At 42.1% G+C, this 18,988-nt stretch overlaps 1 protein-coding gene across 1 annotated transcript; it reads left to right on the plus strand.

Annotated features, from left to right (window-relative positions):
• The first annotated feature begins 10,390 nt into the window (after positions 1-10,390).
• ackr4a (atypical chemokine receptor 4a) lies at positions 10,391-18,871 on the plus strand. Its single transcript, XM_072686921.1, has 2 exons — positions 10,391-10,709; positions 16,870-18,871. Exons 1-2 carry the CDS (start codon positions 10,675-10,677, stop codon positions 17,984-17,986), a joined length of 1,152 nt encoding a protein of 383 aa, XP_072543022.1. The 5' UTR covers positions 10,391-10,674; the 3' UTR covers positions 17,987-18,871.
• Positions 18,872-18,988: the final 117 nt, after the last annotated feature.

The following is an 18,988-nucleotide window of genomic DNA, read 5'->3' on the forward strand; positions in this document are numbered from 1 at the left end:
GACAACCGAAAACATCCAAATGACTCTGATCAAAAGTTCACATACCCCAGTTCTTTACACCATGTATTGCCCCCTCTAACATCAATGACAGCTTGAAGTCTTTTGTGGAAGTTGTGGATGAGGCTCTTTATTTTCTCAGATGGTAAAGCAAAAAGCCTCCAGTTCCTGTAAATTCCTGGGCTGTCCTGCACGAACTGCGTGCATGAGATCTCCCCAGAGTGGCTCAATGATATTGAGGTCAGGAGACTGAGATGGCCACTCCAGAACCTTCACTTTGTTCTGCTGTAGCCAATGACAGGTCGACTTGGCCTTGTGTTTTGGATCGTTGTCATGTTGGAACGTCCAAGTACATCCCATGCACAGCTTCCGGGCTGATGAGTGCAAATGTGCCTCCAGTATTTGCTGATAACATGCTGCATTTATCTTTCCTTCAACTTTGGCCAAGTTTCCTATGCCATTGTAGCTCACATCAGCGATCCACATCAGCGTGCTTTACAGTAGGAATGGTGTTCCTTTCATCATAGGCCTTGTTTACATTTACATTTCTAGCATTTAGCTGATGCTCTTATCCAGAGCGACTTACAAGGTCACTCGCATTACAAAGGAGGGCCAGTGTAGTGTTAGGAGTCCTGCCCAAGGACTCTTATTGGTGTAGCGCAGCATAGTCACCCAGACCAGGACTTGAACCCCAGTCTCCCACATGGTGTGGTAGCTTAGTGGCAGGTAGTGGTGTTATCTGTTGCGCCACACCAACCACCTCTCCAAATGTAACGTTTATGGTTGTGGCCAAAAAGTTCAATTTTGGTCTCATCACTCCAAATGACCTTGTTCCAGAAGTTTTGAGGCTTGTCTCTGTGGTGTTTGGCATATTGTAGGCGAGATACTTTGTGGCATTTGCGCAGCAATGGCTTTCTTCTGGCGATACATACAGCCCATTTTTCTTCAGGTGCCTCCTTATTGTGCATCTTGAAACATTGTATTTCAGCTGATGTTACTTGTGGGTTTTTCTTTGCATCCCAAACAATTTTCCTGGCAGTTGTGGCCGAACTTTTTGTCGGTCTACCTGACCATGGTTTGGTTTTTACAGAACCCCTGATTTTCCATTTGTTAATCACAGTTTGAACACTGCTGACTGGCATTATCAATTCCCTGAATATCTTTTTGTGTCCCTTTCCTGTTTTATACAGTTCAACTTCCTTTTCCAGTAGATCCGTTGACAATTCTTTTGCTTTCCCCATGACTCACAATCCAGAAACGTCAGGGGCTAGATGAAAGATGCAAGAGTCTGTCTAGATCCCAGAAACTCACAAATCAGTGTGTGTGCATGAAAGCTAACAGGTCACAGGTGAGAATGTTACCTTTAGTAGCCATTCAAACCCATTTGTGTCAACTTCTGTGCATGTTATCAGGCCAAAATCGCTAGGGTATGTGAACTTTTGCTCAGGGTCATTTGGATGTTTTTGGTTGTTATTGTGATTTAAAAAGATAAAACACAGTCGTGACAATAAATGGCTTCACCCAACCACTAACCATGAGTGGAAAAAAAAGGTTATGTTATCATATATATCCTATTCTCCAAGAAAGCAAAAATTCTGCTGGGGTATGTCAACTTTTGAGCACAACTATAGACATGCACTGCAGACTGGCACAACCATCTAGGCATCTAGCTGTTTAATGATCAGCTAGTTCAGTTCCCAATTATGCCACAGCCATGCACAAGTCCAAAAGAGCCTTACTAGCCTCACTCACTTTGGGTGGGTGGAGCTTGGAGAGGGGCCCCTCCCCAATTGCTTGGCATCAAAATTGGCAGTTAGTTTTCTCATTGAATCATCTTCAGCTGTCCAGTGACAGTGAGTGAGAAGCCCAGGGCCCAATTTTAGAAATATCCCAACTCCGACATCTTATTATGTCATGTCTTCTCTCCAAAGTAGCCAATGTTAATTCCCACCAGTTAGCTAGGCCTCCCCCATCACACGTCCAGGATCAGACCTGAAAATGTGGGTGTCATTAAACCCATCATTTATCAGGTTAAAAATGATTGTTTCTGCACGTGAACCAGAGTGACTGTAACAGATATGTTAAGTTTTACAGCTTCAATGTGGTGGTGCTTCATGTAACTCTGAGGAAGCACATGCTAACGTTCACTCTACTGCTTTAAAAGCCTTGTGTGATGGGGAGACCTAGCTAGCAGTGACTAAACTGGTGATTCCCCAATAACTCACCCATGCTTAGAAGGCCTTAGACTCTCCACAACGGCGTGCTAATTTCACTCAAACTGCTTGTGGTGCTTCCCATCAATGATACTGTGTGTTGGAGAAGTCAGAGCTTGGAATCAGATGATGAGACAGAATTTAGATTACAATTAGTGTTACTGACACTGTATCGGTGCAGATACTATAATACTTACACAGTATTGATATCTGCAATAGAGAATACAGAGACCATGAAGCTTAAATATATATATTTATTATATATATATATATATATATATATATATATATATATATATATATATAGTTTATATATATTGTTATATATTGTTTTTGCAATGAACAATTTAGTTACAAGCCAGTCATAAATAGTTATTACCATTAAACAGACATTAAATAAACCTTTACATTTTCTTTCCATGTGGTGTTTTTTGTTGGTTCTGAAACTGTTCTGAAGTTCAGTAGCTTATTTAAAGTCCACACACTGAAGTTTAGACCCATGCTCCTGAATGTGAAACTGCTGCAGAAGCATTTCTTGTTTCTAAACTGGCTTTTTTTCACTGCTCTGAAATGTGAATTTTAAACACCAGTTAAAAGCTGTTTGATTGAGCTTAGCCCTACTTGCATGTGTTTCTGCATTGTGGTTACTCAACCAGAAAATGCAGTTATTTCAAGCATATAATGTCACATTTGGGATAAGATATAAAAAAAAAGTATGACCTATAGAAAGTGGACTATAAATATCAGAATTTTATACCTTCTATTGAGTTTTTAAGTCAGAGTTGGTCTCTGTATCAGCATCTGCAGATACTTAAATGTTGAGGAAGGTGAAAGTACTGTTTTGTCGCATTTAATTTAATTTCTTGACGGCCTTGGGGATCAAACCAGCACCTTCTGCTCCCAAACCTACGTCTCAAACCTTTAGGCCTAGCAGTTAAATCATTGACATCATTGACGCTTGACTCATTAATCATTCTTTTTTTTTTTTAGATGCTGAATATTGATGAAAGAAGGAAGAGTCAACCAGATCAGACCAACTCTACAGGCTGTCACAGTCTGATCTCATTATAATAAGATCACATATAAACTTTATTTACATGTACCTTCATAGCATGTCTAGCAGAGGAAAGGAGTGCCATATTAACGTGAAAGAGCTGAAGACATGGGAAGATCTGTAGTCTAATCGTCTAATAAGCTACGTATTTACATTTTTGCTGAGCTATTCCAGCTGTTCTTTCTGTGCATTGCCAACAGCCACCACCAGATGGCAGCATTTATCCTATCCATGCCATCTTAAATTGTAAGCCATGGGCTTCAAGAATTTCATTAAAGAGCATAAACAAACCCTTCCTATGACTGTAATAATCTTTCTACCCTCAGCTGGAATCTGCTACTGTTTCTCCGAATATCAAGGCATTAAATACTGAACTTCTTTACGCTGCTCCCCCCCCCCCCTCCCGCCCGCCCCCCTCATCACGAGTGCTCATGATTTTTGGATGGTAACCTTAAAATTAGTTATTAAGAGGAAACATATGCTGCGAGTGTGTGCTGGTGATGAGCTGGGTTTTCACTGAGTGATCTTGACATTACACTTGTGTCTGGGCGGTGCCGAAGGAAAAGCAGAGCTCAGCTTCAAAACATTCACATAACAAGGGGCCGTAGCCAAGAAATAAATCAGCAACGGCAGCAGATGGAACTTTCTTCACTTCCCTCGTGATCGGGATGTTCAGCCAAACAGAAACAGAAAGCATGAACACATCTCACTTAGAGTTACTCGGTTTCATGTGCAGAAAGGTTCAATTTCAAGCTGATGAATGATGGGAGTATTTTCAGGTCTGATCCAGTTTTGATTCATTTTTTGATGTGCTGAAATTTTCAAATCTGAAAACAGCCCTCTGACATAAAAAATGTATACATATACATAAAAAATGCCTAGAATTGAGGGCGTGTCAGTTCTTCACTGCACTGAAATCTACTTGATCTCCTTGAACTGTAGTTACTGTAGTTAAAAACATCTGATCCAGTTTTGATCTGTCTTGGCTGTCTGAAATCTACTTTATCTACTTAAACTGAAGTAAAATCAGGATCAGCATCTGATCTTTTTTACGTTGTATATTGCTGCTGTCTAATGAAAAACATGCATCTCCATTTTTTTATCTACATTTTTAGTTTCTCCATGGTTTGAACGCTGTAGCTGTTCTGTACACTGTGTCACTCATTCTGGATGAACAGTCAAGTCAAGTCAGGTCAAGTGGGTTTTATTGTCATTTCAACTACATACAGAGTACACAGTGAAACAAAACAACATTCCTCCAGGACCATGGTGCAACATAGACACAGTGCATACAGAACACAAGTGCACCACAGTACAAGTGCAGACAGACAAAACAACACAGTGCAGACAGAGAATAATAAATAATTAGGGGTAGTGTGCAAATGATGCAGTGTGCAATAAATATTGAGTCCAGTGAGGTAGTAAAGTTACTAATGCAAATGCTTCTCATATTGTCTGGGGTAAATGGAGAGAGAGAGAGAGAGGTAGAGAGAGAGAGAGAGCAGTTAAGAGCATTTATGCCTTCTCCTGTAAAGTCACCATTTTGGAGATACATGTTTTTCATTAGACAGGGACAATATATAGGGCCTGTTTATACCTGCCATTGACGCCGTTTTTATCTGGATAGCATCTGGATCCACTTTGATTGGATTCTGTTTACACTCGTCATTAAAATGCGTTTTCAGTGTGACCAGATGAGAATCCGATTTAACTGTCCTAAGTAAAAAGCACAACAACACTTACTTCATTTCCATTTTACTTCCTGTAAACAATAGTTTCCCCATCCAAACTATCCTGCTCCAGGAAACTGAACAGTTTAGAGGATCGGCGGTGGAACAATAGATGGCTCTCGCAGTCCCGTAACGGCTCTATCAGAGAATGCGCCAGACTATTGAAACCACAAGGGAACAAACTCTACTGAGCTCATCTACTAGCAAACAAGCACACACGCGAGAGCAGACATGAAAGAGAGAGTGAGAAAGTGAGAAGTCAAGAGCTACAGTCATTATTACATAAATAATGACGTGCTTGCCTGGCAAAATCCGATCACAGAAAGCGTAATTCCTGTGGACGAGATCCGTCTCTGACCACCTCCTAATGAGGTCTGAGTGATCCGATCGTAAGGGCCAAACAGTGGCAGCTCGCCGAGCCTGGGTATCGAACCCACAACCCTGTCATCAATAGCCCGGAGCTCTAACTGCTGAGCCACCGCTGCATATGTACATTTGTGCAGGATCTGATATGACTTACAGTAGAATCCAGTGTCATTTACTGTACATTTAGAGGACATGGGAATGTGTACGGTGATGCATTTGGATTAGGCTTTAGAACATACAATATACAAGGCAATATTTACTGAACAGCCATAACATTAAAGCCTCTGAGGTGAAAAACACTGATTATCTGATTACAATGCCACCTGTCCAGGGGTGGTGATATATTAGGCAGCAGGAAAAATGTCCAAGAATCTGAAACACTTCGCCAAGGGTGAAGAAAATGTGAAGTCTAGACGAGTGGGTTGGTGTTGTGGTGTGTTCCCAGTATGCAGTGGTCGGTATCTACCAAAAGTGCTCCAAAGAAGGACAACTGATGAACTAGAGGCAGGGTCATGGCCCTATCTCACAATTTACAGGACGTATAGGATACCACAGGACACCTTCAGAAGTCTTGTGGAGTCCATGCCTCAAAAGGCTCAGAGCTGTTTTGATGGCATGACAGGGAACCTACACAAAATTAGGTAAATATAAAAATAATAAGTACAGTTACCATGCAATACCTAGTTATCTGTATACTGCAAACTAGGGATGTATGGTATAATAATTCAACAAAGGTATCGGATTGGTATCGGCTTATATGCAAGGTTTACACATCGGTATTGGAACAGAAAAGGTCAGATTGGTCCATCCCTAAGGGGGGGGGGGTCTTCCTGCTGAATTCACCATCAATAGACAATAGGTCAGCTCTTCCTGTATGGCCCCTAAATGCAGCTGTAGTCCAAAGATTCTCCCACCATCAAGATTTATCATCAGAAGGCTGTTTTTCTTGTCAAGCTAGAGCAGGGCTGGGTCATTCAGGTCCTGGAGGGTCAGATTCCTGCACAGTTTTGTGCTTTTTCTGGACATCTGATCTACTTGGTTCAGTCTGTTATTTGCCACAGATTCCGGCCCTTCACATCATACACTCCTGAACTCCCTGTTTTACTCTTTCATTCACACCCACAACACACTGCTGCTCTACATATGTATTCCAGTTTACTGATAGTATAGTAACTCAGTTTGGACCTTAAAAATCACCTTGTTTCACCCGAAATCACCAAGCACACATTTGCAAATGCACATATTTGTATTGTTTTGTTTTGTATATTTATAGTCTATGCACCATGTCTCATATTTTGTCTATTGTCATTGCACTATTGTGTTATGTCCTATCTACTCTGCACCAGAGACTTAGCCTAAGCTGTACAACCCTGTATTAGTTTAATGACAACAAAACTGAATTAAACAATTACAATGATTGGCTTCAGCACTGTATTCTACTATACATAAAGAAAAGTGCAACATACACTGTAGACATTCATTCTGTTGCACAGTAATTTGATTTAGTATTTAAAGGAGTTAAGTAATTAAGAAAACAATGTATGTTTAAGCAATTTGTACATTTCTACAACAAAAAAGTAAACTTAGTAAAAAGTTTCCAGCACTGTTTATGGACAATTCTGCAGTAAGTGAAGGTATCCCATAGGTGGGGTTACCTGTAACAGCTGAAAAGCTAAAACATGTTTTCTAACCTCAATACTGAAAAAAATTGAAATATAGTTTTATTAACATGAAATCTGTACATCTGTAGTGCGTTTATGTCTTCTCAGTGAATAATAAAAGTGAGTTCAATCCTACACATGATTACACATGATTACTCAAGGGTGTAGGAGTAAGGGGTAAAGGGGGCGGGGACAAATTTGGTATTATGAATCAAAGCCCACTGTAGCAAAGGCAGTAAAATACAGTATATATAGTGACTTAAATTAAAGAGAACGTAAAGAGTTACGATAAAAAAAGATGATACATAAATCAATAAACTCTCCAAACGCCACACTTTGGAACTTCACATACTGCACAACTGAAAGCACTTTCAACAGGACTGTGCTTTTTATTAATTTTTTTTTACATACTATTTAGTGCAGCAGTTTATGCAGTTTGGGACGTGGCCAGAGACTAAACATTATCTACAAGACGTTTTGATAGCTATTATTAGCCAATGTTGCTATTTCTTGTTGCTCTCGTTACTAACGAAGTTCAAAGCTGGTAAAAGTTAACTTCACAAACTAGACACTCCTTGAGGCGAAAGCTGAGGCCAGTAAAGCTGGTGTTTGGATATTCTTGAAAGGGCCCCTTAACAGAAGCCTTAACAAAGGCTAAAAGAAGACCCAAACACACCTAACACACAACAAAGCAAAGGTTGTTTGTGAGTTGCTAGTGGAACTGAACAAATCCATAAAGTGACTGGAGTTCACAATATCATATATATATATATACACACACACTGCCAAAAAAATAACACATCCTAGAACTGAATGAATGAAATATTGTTATTGAATACTTTGCTCTGTACAAAGTTGAATGTGCTGACAACAAAATCACACAAAAATCATCAATGGAAATCAATTTTATTAACCAATGGAGGCCTGAATTTGGAGTCACACCCTATAGGCTGATCCAACCTTGATGTAATGACCTTAAAACAAGTCAAAATGAGGCTCAGTATTGTGTGTGGCCTCCACGTGCCTGTATGACCTCCCTACAATGCCTGGGCATGCTCCTGATGAGGATCTCCTCCCAGACCTGGACTAAAGCATCCGCCAACTCCTGGACAGTCTGTGGTGCAACGTTGGTGGATGGATCGAGACATGATGTCCCAGATGTGCTTAATCGGATTCAGGTCTGGGGAGCGGACGGGCCAGTCCATAGCTTCAATGCCTTCATCTGGCAGGAACTGCTCACACACTCCAGCCACATGAGGTCTAGCATTGTCCTGCATTAGGAGGAACAAAGGGCCAACCGCACCAGCATATGGTCTCACAAGGGGTCTGAGGATCTCATCTCGGTACCTAATGGCAGTCAGGCTACCTCTTGCGAGCACAAAGCAATGCCACCCCACACCATTACTGACCCACTGACAAACCGGTCATGCTGAAGGATGTTGCAGGCAGCAGATCGCTCTCCAGTCACATCTCTGTCACATGTCTGTCACATGTGCTCAGTGTGAACCTGCTTTCATCTGTGAAGAGCACAGCGAATTTGCCAATCCTGGTGTTCTCTGGCAAATGCCAAGCATCCTGCACGGTGTTGGGCTGTGATCACAACCCTCATCTGTGGATGTCAGGCCCTCATACCATCCTCATGGAGTCGGTTTCTAACCGTTTGTGCAGACACATGCACATTTGTGGCCAGCTGGAGGTCATTTTGCAGGGCTCTGGCAGTGCTCCTCCTGTTCCAGGTAGCGGCCCTGCTGCTGGGTTGTTGGCCTCCTACGGCCTCCTCCACGTCTCCTGGTGTACTGTCCTGGTAGCGCCTCCAGCCTTTGGACACTACGCTGACAGACACAGCAAACCTTCTTGCCATAGCTCGCATTGATGTGCCATCCTGGATGAGCTGCACTACCTGAGCCACTTGTGTGGGTTGTAGAGTCTGTCTCATGCTACCATGAGTGTGAAAGCACCCCCAACATTCAAAATGAAATCAAAACATCAGCCAGAAAGCATAGGTACTGAGAAGTGGTCTGTGGTCCCCACCTGCAGAATCACTCCTTTAGTTTATCCGGTATTTGTAAGACTGTATTAAAACTAATTTCACAGCAGCAGCAGTTTCAGGCCAGCTGCACACTTGCATTGGTTCCTTTTACCAAGGCTAATCAATATGTCAGTGGTTTTAGGTGGGTTTCAGTTAAATGTTGTGGAAACATATATAGACATGCACACAGTAAATATTTCACATGCTTTAGCTTATGTGGTCTGGGTATGCTAATACGTTATGTAGACATATTGCAGGAATTAAATTAACATGCTTAAACTAAGCATAATATTAACATTAAAATAGGCTTTTGAGTGCATATAGACATTCACTGGGTACACATTACTTAACTTAAGCTTAAGTGGTCTAGGTAGGCTAATAGGATATGTATACACCCCAGAGATAAGGAGGCCAAAGGCCTAAGAAGATGCATTAATTAACTGAAATGATTATAAGCACTGAATATTGCTCAGTTTCCTTGAATTTAACCTTAATCTGAGGTTAACAAAGTACATATGGGCTTTATGTATACACTTACACATGTGGAGGAGTAAAACTCACATCTAATCACACGGCAAATAACGCACTGCGTCAAACTGCGTGTGCGTTCAAGGCCCCCGACCTGAAACTGCTGGAGTGAAACTGCTGGTGTGAAAGTGTAGCTCTGCGGCTCTGCAGTCAGGCACCTCTCAAACTAACCCTGTGGTGTGGAAGCTGTGATATGTTAGCCTGGCTAGATCTCATTGTGAGCATATATGAGTTTATACTTGAGGGTATAGACTGATGTTGTGAAAACAGTCAGAAATCCTCTTTAGGGTGACGACACATCTGTCAGACTGCTGTGAGGAAACTTGCAGATGATGCTGTAGCAAAAATAAGAGTCTGTTCATCCTGAAACTGAAACTAATTTTTTTTACATGTAAAAGCTGCATTTTTAGATTAGCGTTAGTCTGCGGCTTACTGTCGAGAAAATGTTGTAATGCATTCTATGGAGAAGTCGACTGTTGATTTTCCCGCTTTAGCTTTGCAACATTCAGTGAACACCAGCCACAATTGTGTAATGAAGCCAAAAAGACAAAAAAGAAGTCTTGAAACGAAAGTGCTGATGGAAAACATACAAGTGTCTAAGCTCTAAGTGACAGAAGTGCTGCTTCCATGCTCTTGGCAACAAACTGAACAGTGTTGTACATTTAAACTTATCAGATGAAGCTTGTTTTTCTTCCTGCCAGCACACCCTCTAGGGAGGCCTGGCACATACTCCTAAACCACAATCACATCAATAACCCCAAACAGTGCTGTAATTAATACTGTCAGTTATGCGAGAGCGGCACATTCTCACCCACAGAATGCAGTAGGCATGCAGGAGGAGAGCAACTTCAAAATGACCACCAACACGCGTTGCACATATCTCACACAGATACACGCCTGAGCGCAGTAAACACCACGCGCACAGAAGACGAGGCTGGGCCTCTTTGTAGTGTTGCTTTTTAAGACACTTGACTCCCTCCCTTTTTTCTTTCTCTTTCTCTCGCTCGCGCTCTCTCCCTTTCATACACTCTCACACACACGCACACAAGACACTGAGGTGTTCACTCCCTTGGAGTTCGCGCAACAGGACGAGCCAATGCTCTCAGTCTCCTCACACAGCTCCGAGATAAGGTAAGAGACGTGCTCTTAACCTTTCAGTGCAATGCTTTGGAAAAGATCATAGAAGGTATGAGGTATGAAATGTGGCTACTGTAGTTCCACAAGCGGCCTCACTGTCAGTTTAAGTGAATCTAACTGAAGCGACTTGTGTTCCACCTCACTTTTCTGTAGGTGTTCTAAAAGTTTGGGTTTCTCCCAGCCAAAGTCCAATGTTGTGCACAAGTATAGGGAATGTAGTGAGACAAGATTATTGTTAAGACTTTGTTGAGGCGTTTGTTCAGGAATATTTCAGTGTGTTGGTTTTTTTTTCCTCTGGCAAAAAGGTAAAAAGTCAGGTGAATGGGAAAACAGTGCCAATTTAAATAATAAATAAATATATAAAAAGTAGTTTGAATGATGTGCTGATGCATCACTCATTCCACATCAAGAGTCGGTTCTAATTTTCATAGTTTAGGTAGTTACATACGAGAAACACCAGACATGAAGGATGGCGCAATCTGGGGTTCTTTAAATATCAAAGAAAAATAGTTCCCAGACATCTCTGGGAAAACCTTCAAGATCCTGTTTGCCCATACCACAACACTTGATCTTCAGAATAACGCAATGTCTAAAAACAGCAATGTAAAGTTAGATCGTAAGAGAGCAACAAAAAATACCTCAGGGTTCAGAGTGGCTCAGCGCTCTAATGCGCCACTATTATGGCCCGGATTTCCAAGTTTGAGAGAGCACAATTTGCCATGTTCTCTCCATGTGGGTAGATGGCGCTCTCCCCTCATCTCGCCTAAAGTGATGTTGGACGGCAAAAGCTTCTGTTAGCTGGTGTGGTGGAGCTGCGCTTTTCTCTGACCGAGATGGCTGCCTGGCGATGTTGCGGTTCTTACCCTTCTAGTATCGGAAGCATTGCTGATGCTAGGGGGAGCTACGAACAGATGGGTTAATTGGCAGTACCAAACTTGGAAGGGGAAAAAAATATGATAAAATTATAATAAAAAGCTAAAAATTTTTCAAGTTTCTATACAGCACCTGCCCACTGGCTTCAGTTCCAAGTTTGCTAGTGAGGACATCAAGTTTGCCATCAGCAGCCAAAGTCCAAGAGAGCACAATTGGCCATGTTCTTACCAGGTGGGGGTGGGGGTGGTGCTTAAGCGATGTTGGCCTGCACAGGCATCTGTTAGCCGGAGCTAGTGGTGGAGCTGGGGACTCTGCACTTTCCTGTTGCATTGGTGGCATAGGTGGCAGTACTACGACAACTCAAACATCTGATCTGATTCTGCCCGGTTGAACAGTTCTTCACATCAATGGAAAAGCTTTTGTAGAGCACCAAAAAGGGTTCCACTGTCATCACAAGTGAAATACTCCTTTTTGCTTAGAGTGTAGAGAACTCCTTTAGGGCCATTTTTACTGTGATCACACTACTCACACCTTCCCCAGTAATCAGCCTTAACTCTTGCACTCAGACTTGGTTGACAATCCTTTTTACGCACATATCCTGCTGTATCCTGTTTCTCTGTGAACTGTTTTCCAGTCTGGATTGATTAATTTAGAGCATTCAACACTTGAAGCAAGGCTGTTTGCATCCTGCATTTCACAGAAAAGCTGGGGGGAAAGGGATGTGGACATACCCAACACACACACACACACACACACACACACACACACACACACACACACACACACACACACACACACTTCCAGAAAATGAGATAAGTATGCAAGCATCACATGCACACACTTCCAGACCACCAGAAAAGTATTTTCATAGCACTTGATGAAAGCACAGAGGGAATGTCTGGAATGGTGCTATTCCATGCTATTCCAATGCATTACACTGATGTCTGGTTGATATGTGCATACTTCCTGATGTTCCATACTTCCACAGATTAAATGTGTTGAGGGGGAAAAAAACAAAACAAATCACACTCCAGAAGTGGATACGATGTAGCTGGTTATACTCAAATCCCTGTACAGTCATATCAGAATATTATGCTGCCACCAGGGGGCCCCCAAGAGCACCAAGACATGATGAAAAAACTATATTTTCAAAAATAACATTAAAAAATAAAACAAATAGTATTACAAATATTAATTTATTTTCATAGTTGGCCCACCAATACTAGGTTAATCAATTACTGCTGTTGGCTGCTGCCACTGTTGGGCAAATGCCCACATATGTGTCAATAAAGGCCCGGGCTCTTTATTGGAATGCGTATTGGAATGATGATGATCCAGATGGTGGTAATCTGCTTAGGGCACCATAAAGGCTTGGGCCGGCCCTATTCACTCTCCATACAATAGCAGTTTGTAGTTCTATCATTACAGACTTTAGTCCATCTGTTTCTCTGCATGTTTGGTTAGCCTCCTTCCACCCTGTTCTTTAATGCTCAGGACCCCACAGGACCACCACAGAGCATGTAGTATCTGGGTGGTGGGTCAGTTCTCAGAACTCAGACACTGACATGGTGATGTGTTAGTGTGTGTATCATTCACAGCAGTTCTGCTGGAGTTTTTAAACACGGTGTCCAACCAGCTAAGAGAGAGCGCTATGGGAACGTTCAGTAATGTTTTAAGCAAGGTTGGAAGGTGGGAAAGTAACTTTACAGAAATAATGTTCCAGGAACATGCTGAAAATATATGAGGCATAGCATTTAATAATAATGCATAAAAACTAAAACTATTCACTCATTGTCCACTCTATTAGACACACCTACCTAGTTGGTCCAGCTTGCAGATGTAAAGACAGAAGCTTTGTATCTGTTGCTGCACAGTTTGTGTTGATCATCCTCCATTGATCATTAGTCCTTCATTGGTGATCACAGGAAGCTGCTCACAGGACCAGCTCTGTGGTGGTCTTGTGGGGTCCTGACCATTAACAAACAGAGTGAAATTAGACTGAAAATCTATGAGGAGAAACAGATGGCCTACAGTCTGTAATTATAGAACCACAAGGTAAAATATTAGTCAAATTCCAAAATAATGAGAAAATGAATTAATGAGCATAGAAATAAAGTACATTATCTAATAACTTTCAGCAGTCTCAAAATGAGGAGTATTCCATACATACAGTCATGTGGAAAAGTTAGGACACCCAATGAAACCTTTTGTATAAACCTTATGCCTTAATAGCTGGTATTTCCCATAATGGCTGAAATAACTTCAGTTAGATGTTTCCAATAATAATAATAATAATAATAATAATAATAATAATAATACCAGTCTCTGACATTAACTGGGAAAAAGTTTTCTTACTCCTCCATGCAGAATTCTTTCAGCTGTGTGACGTTTTAGCTGTAGTTTTAGACAGATTTACTCAAATTTTCCTCAAGCACCCTCTGCTACAATAAAGAATTCCTAGTGGATTCTATGTTAGAGAACTGCAGAAAGCAGCATGGCCAGCCCCAAACCACCACATATAGGTTCTTGTGCTCAAATGCTGTGTCTGGTTTACGCCAAACATGTCCTGGTTTAGGTATTCTCTGGAAAACTTTAGTCTAGCTCTAATGTTGTTTTTTTGTTTGTTTGTTTTGTTGTTTTTTTTTGACAAGGGTTTCCTCCTTGCATACCTCCCATGAAAATCAAACGTATGAGATCTCTTTCTGGTGGTAGATGCTGTATTTTGGCTTCAGCTGTGGCAAGAGCTGTCTGTAGATCCCATTTCCCATCTGATTTCGAAGATCTTTGTGAATCATGACTCATGTGCATGTACAACATTCTTTTTGTTTTTTGGATCTCACCATGGTAACAAACACTCACTCACCAAATGAGCATACCAAACGAAAATTTCTGAGGTTTAAATAAGGCTTCTCCAGAATTCCCTCTGATGATGGGGGGGGGGGGGGGGGGGGGTCCTAAGTCTTTCCTCACAGGCAAGTAATATTTTTAGAAATGAGAAGAACTGTACTGAAGACATTTCTTCAGTTTGTTTAAGTGGAGATCATATGTCCATATGTTTAAATATGAAAAAGAAAAAAAAAGGGCTTCATGGGGTGTTTTAACTTTTTCACATGACCGTATATTGACTCAATTTAACATGAATTTACTTCCAGGATATTTTCTACAGTGGGATTAAGAATGTAAATGATCTCTGTACTATTTGGCTGACCTCTTCACAACTGAAATAAGGAACATCACATTTAAAAAGCAGTGCAGGCGAAGCAAACCCTCCTATCCGGACTGAAATCCGCAGGGACAGCAGGAAAAATAAACTTTAGCTATTTTGTTTGGATACCAGATCCTTTGGAAGGCTGCAATCAAACAACCTGCTGTTCAAAAATCCACACTTCACATACAGTGCATCCGGAAAGTATTCACAGCGCTTCACTTTTTCCACATTTTGTTAGGTTACAGCCTTATTCCAAATTGTATTAAATTAATCTCTTTCCTCAAAATTCTACACAAAATACCCCATTATGACCATGTGAAAAAAGTTTTCTTGAGAGTTCTGAAAATGTATTAAAATTAAAAAACAAAGAAATCATATTTACATAAGTATTCACAGCCTTTGCTTAATACTTTGTAGAACCACCCTTGGCAGCAACTACAGCCTCAAGTCTTTTTGAATATGATGCCACAAGCTTGGCACACCTCTCTTTAGGCAGTTTTGCCCATTCTTCTTTGCAGTACCTCTGAAGCTCCATCAGGTTGGATGGGAGACGTCTGTGCACAGCCATTTTCAGATCTCTCCAGAGATGTTCAATCAGATTCAAGTCTGGGCTCTGGCTGGGCCACTCCAGGACATTCACAGAGTGGTCCTGAAGCCACTCCTTTGAGATCTTGGCTGTGTGCTTCGGATCGTTGTCCTGCTGAAAAATGAACCGTCGCCCCAGTCTGAGGTCAAGAGCGCTATGGAGTAGGTTTTCATCCAGGATGTCTCTGTACATTGCTGCATTCATCTTTCCCTCTATCCTGACTAGTCTGGCAGTTCCTGCTGCTGAAAAACATCCCCATAGCATGATGCTGCCACCACCATGCTTGACTGTAGGGATGGTATTGGCCTCGTGATGAGCAGTGCCTGGTTTCCTCCAAACATGACGCCTGGCATTCACACCAAAGAGTTCAATCTTTGTCTCATCAGACCAGAGAATTTTGTTTCTCATGGTCTGAGAGTCCTTCAGGTGCCTTTTGGCAAATTCCAGACGGGCTGCCTTGTGCCGTTTACTAAGGAGTGGCTTTCGCCTGGCCACTCTGCCATACAGGCCTGATTGGTGGATTGCTGCAGAGATGGTTGTCCTTCTGCAAGGTTCTCCTCTCTCCACGGAGGAACGCTGGAGCTCTGACAGAGTGACCATCGGGTTCTTGGTCACCTCCCTGACCAAGGCCCTTCTCCCCCGATTGCTCAATTTAGATGGCCGGCCAGCTCTAGGAAGAGTCCTGGTGGTTCCAAACCTCTTCCATTTACGGATGATGGAGGCCACTGTGCTCATTGGGACCTTCAAAGCAGCAGAAATTTTTCTGTATCCTTCCCCAGATTTGTGCCTCGAGACTATTTTGTCTCGGAGGTCTACAGACAATTCTTTTGACTTCATGCTTGGTGTTTGCGCTCTGACATGCAGTCAACTGTGGGACCTTATATAGACAGGTGTGTGCCTTTCCAAATCATGTCCAATCAACTGGATTTACCACAGGGGGACTCCATTTAAGCTGTAGAAACATCTCAAGGATGATCAGTGGAAACAGGATGCACCTGAGCTCAATTTTGAGCTTCATGGTGAAGGCTGTGAATACTTACGTAAATGTGATTTCTTAGTTTTTTATTTTTAATAAATTTTCAGAACTCTCAAGAAAACTTTTTTCACATGGTCATAATGGGGTATTTTGTGTAGAATTTTGAGGAAAGAGATTAATTTAATACAATTTGGAATAAGGCTGTAACCTAACAAAATGTGGAAAAGGTGAAGCGCTGTGAATACTTTCCGGATGCACTGTATTTATGTAACTGCGCTACAGGCTATCTGCATTTCTTATCACTTCTGTGTAAATTTAATGGTTAAACTTAGACGGGAGTACATGGGAGCTTATTAACAAAATAGTGACTTTTGCCTGTTTTGGCAGCATTAAACTCCATTGTTTAATAGAAAAAGGAATTTGCTCTTCTCACAAGCTGAGCTTTAGTCTCATTAGATGTCTTAACACAATGAAGATGCATTGCAGAACTAAAATTATTTTCCTTGTTTAGAAATTTGACCATCGGAACAAACATGGGCCACGTGGATGAAGAGTACTATGATTACTACGAGCATGAAAACATCAGCTACAACTTCAGCTATGAAGACTACCAAACCGTCTGCCATAAAGATGACGTCCGTGCCTTCGCAAGTATCTTTCTACCGGTCATGTACGGATTATCTCTAGTAGTGGGCATAGCTGGAAACGTCCTGGTGGTGGCCGTGTACGCTTACAGCAAGTGCATGAAGACACTTACGGACGTGTTTGTGGTTCACCTGGCCGTGGCTGACCTGCTCCTGCTTCTGACCCTGCCCTTCTGGGCTACTGCCGCCGTACAAGGCTGGGAGCTTGGGAACGTTCTCTGCAAGCTGGTCACTGCCTTGTATACAATCAACTTCACCTGTAGTATGCTGCTGCTAGCCTGCATTAGCCTGGATCGGTACTTGACGCTAATGCCAGGGCTCAGGAACAAGGGCCTGTGGAAGGCTTTTAGGAGGAATCACTCAGTCAAGCTTTGTCTAGTCGTGTGGACCACTGCTTTACTTCTAGGGATTCCAGACCTGGTCCTGTCCACAGTTAAGAACTTCTCTGGCAGAAATGTGTGCATGCCTGTGTATCCATCAAGCATGGTCTTCCAAGCTAAGATCAGTATGGAGGTACTGGAGGTGCTGCTCAGCTTCCTGGTGCCGTTGATTGTGATGCTGTACTGTTATGCCCATGTGTTTTGGACCCTGCAGATGCTACCTCCAGAGAACAGGGATAGGAGGTGGAGAGCCATTCGAGTGCTGTTAGCGGTGGTCTTAGCCTTCATCCTCACACAGCTCCCCTACAATGTGGTAAAGTTCTGCCGAGTGCTGGACGTGGCACATGCGCTGGTGACCCACTGTGGTGTCAGTAAAGCACTGGATCGGGCTGCTCAGATCACAGAGACTCTCGCTTTGGTCCACTGCTGTCTGAACCCTGTACTCTATGTCTTTATTGGACTGTCCTTCAGACAGCGTGTGCTGAAGTTTGCCAAAGGCTTCGGTCAGAGCAGGAGGTCAGGACAGACAAGAGAGGAGCAAGGAGTAGACATCTCCTTCAATACACACTCAAAATCCCAGGAGACAAGCACCTTTTCCATATAAGTATTCCAAGGGGTAAGAGAGAGAGCGAGATGGCCACTTAACTGACTCTATTCTATCCTGGAGAATTAACAGCATACTTAGCTTAATTCAATACATTTTTTGTGTTGCTGGCTTCCAGAATGGTTATTCGTTTTTATACTTGGAATTCAATCAATAGTGCCACTGCATTGGCTGTGCTTATGTCTAAAGGGAGGGATTGACGTAGCAGCACTGAAAACTCAAAATGGAGAAAGCGCAAAAGCTAGCCTAGCGAACATGTCCATGTGGGGCCTGTATGGGTGGCCCAACTGGAAACCAGAAAGTTCTGTCTTCGGGTTCCACATTCGCCCCCTCATACGGATTCCCACCAGGGTCAGTGACAAGACCATGGGGGGTTAAACATGGGACCCATCTGGGTTATACACTGTATATGGGGCCTAGATGGCACCCATATGAGATTAAGGTGGGCTGTAACGATGAAGCTCATCTGGGTCCCTGTACCAACACATGTACAAACCCACTCAGAGCCCATGCTCACCTGGAACTCACCCCACAAGCCCAAATTCCACCCACATTAGACCTGCATGAGCTTGTAGGTTCACCTGGGCTATTTTGTTGAGGTTACTAGTCATATGATGTCAGTTTAATGTGCTGCAGTTTTAGCTCTGTTGTAGCAAAATTTGTATTTCTACTTGCTGTCAACCGCTGTTTGTTTATGGTCTGTTCACCACAGGTAAAACATTAATTTCAGTCATTTTACCTTAACCTCAAAGTTCATAATATGGGCATGATATTGTCTTCAGAATGCCACACCTTCAGTAGTAAACATACCAATGATATGCAGAGGTCTTATTTGTGAAAGCTTTTCATTTCAGAGCATTAAAATCATATACACTGACAAATGAATACTTTTCTACTCTAAATCTTTACAGTCTTCTTTTAATAAACTGACAGTGTTCGATTTTAATACTGACCAGACCCACATTCATAAAAAAAAGCATTGAATGTCACAAGGGAATCCTA

This window comes from Salminus brasiliensis, chromosome 9, assembly GCF_030463535.1.
Source record: "Salminus brasiliensis chromosome 9, fSalBra1.hap2, whole genome shotgun sequence".
NCBI classification, from domain to species: domain Eukaryota; kingdom Metazoa; phylum Chordata; class Actinopteri; order Characiformes; family Bryconidae; genus Salminus; species Salminus brasiliensis.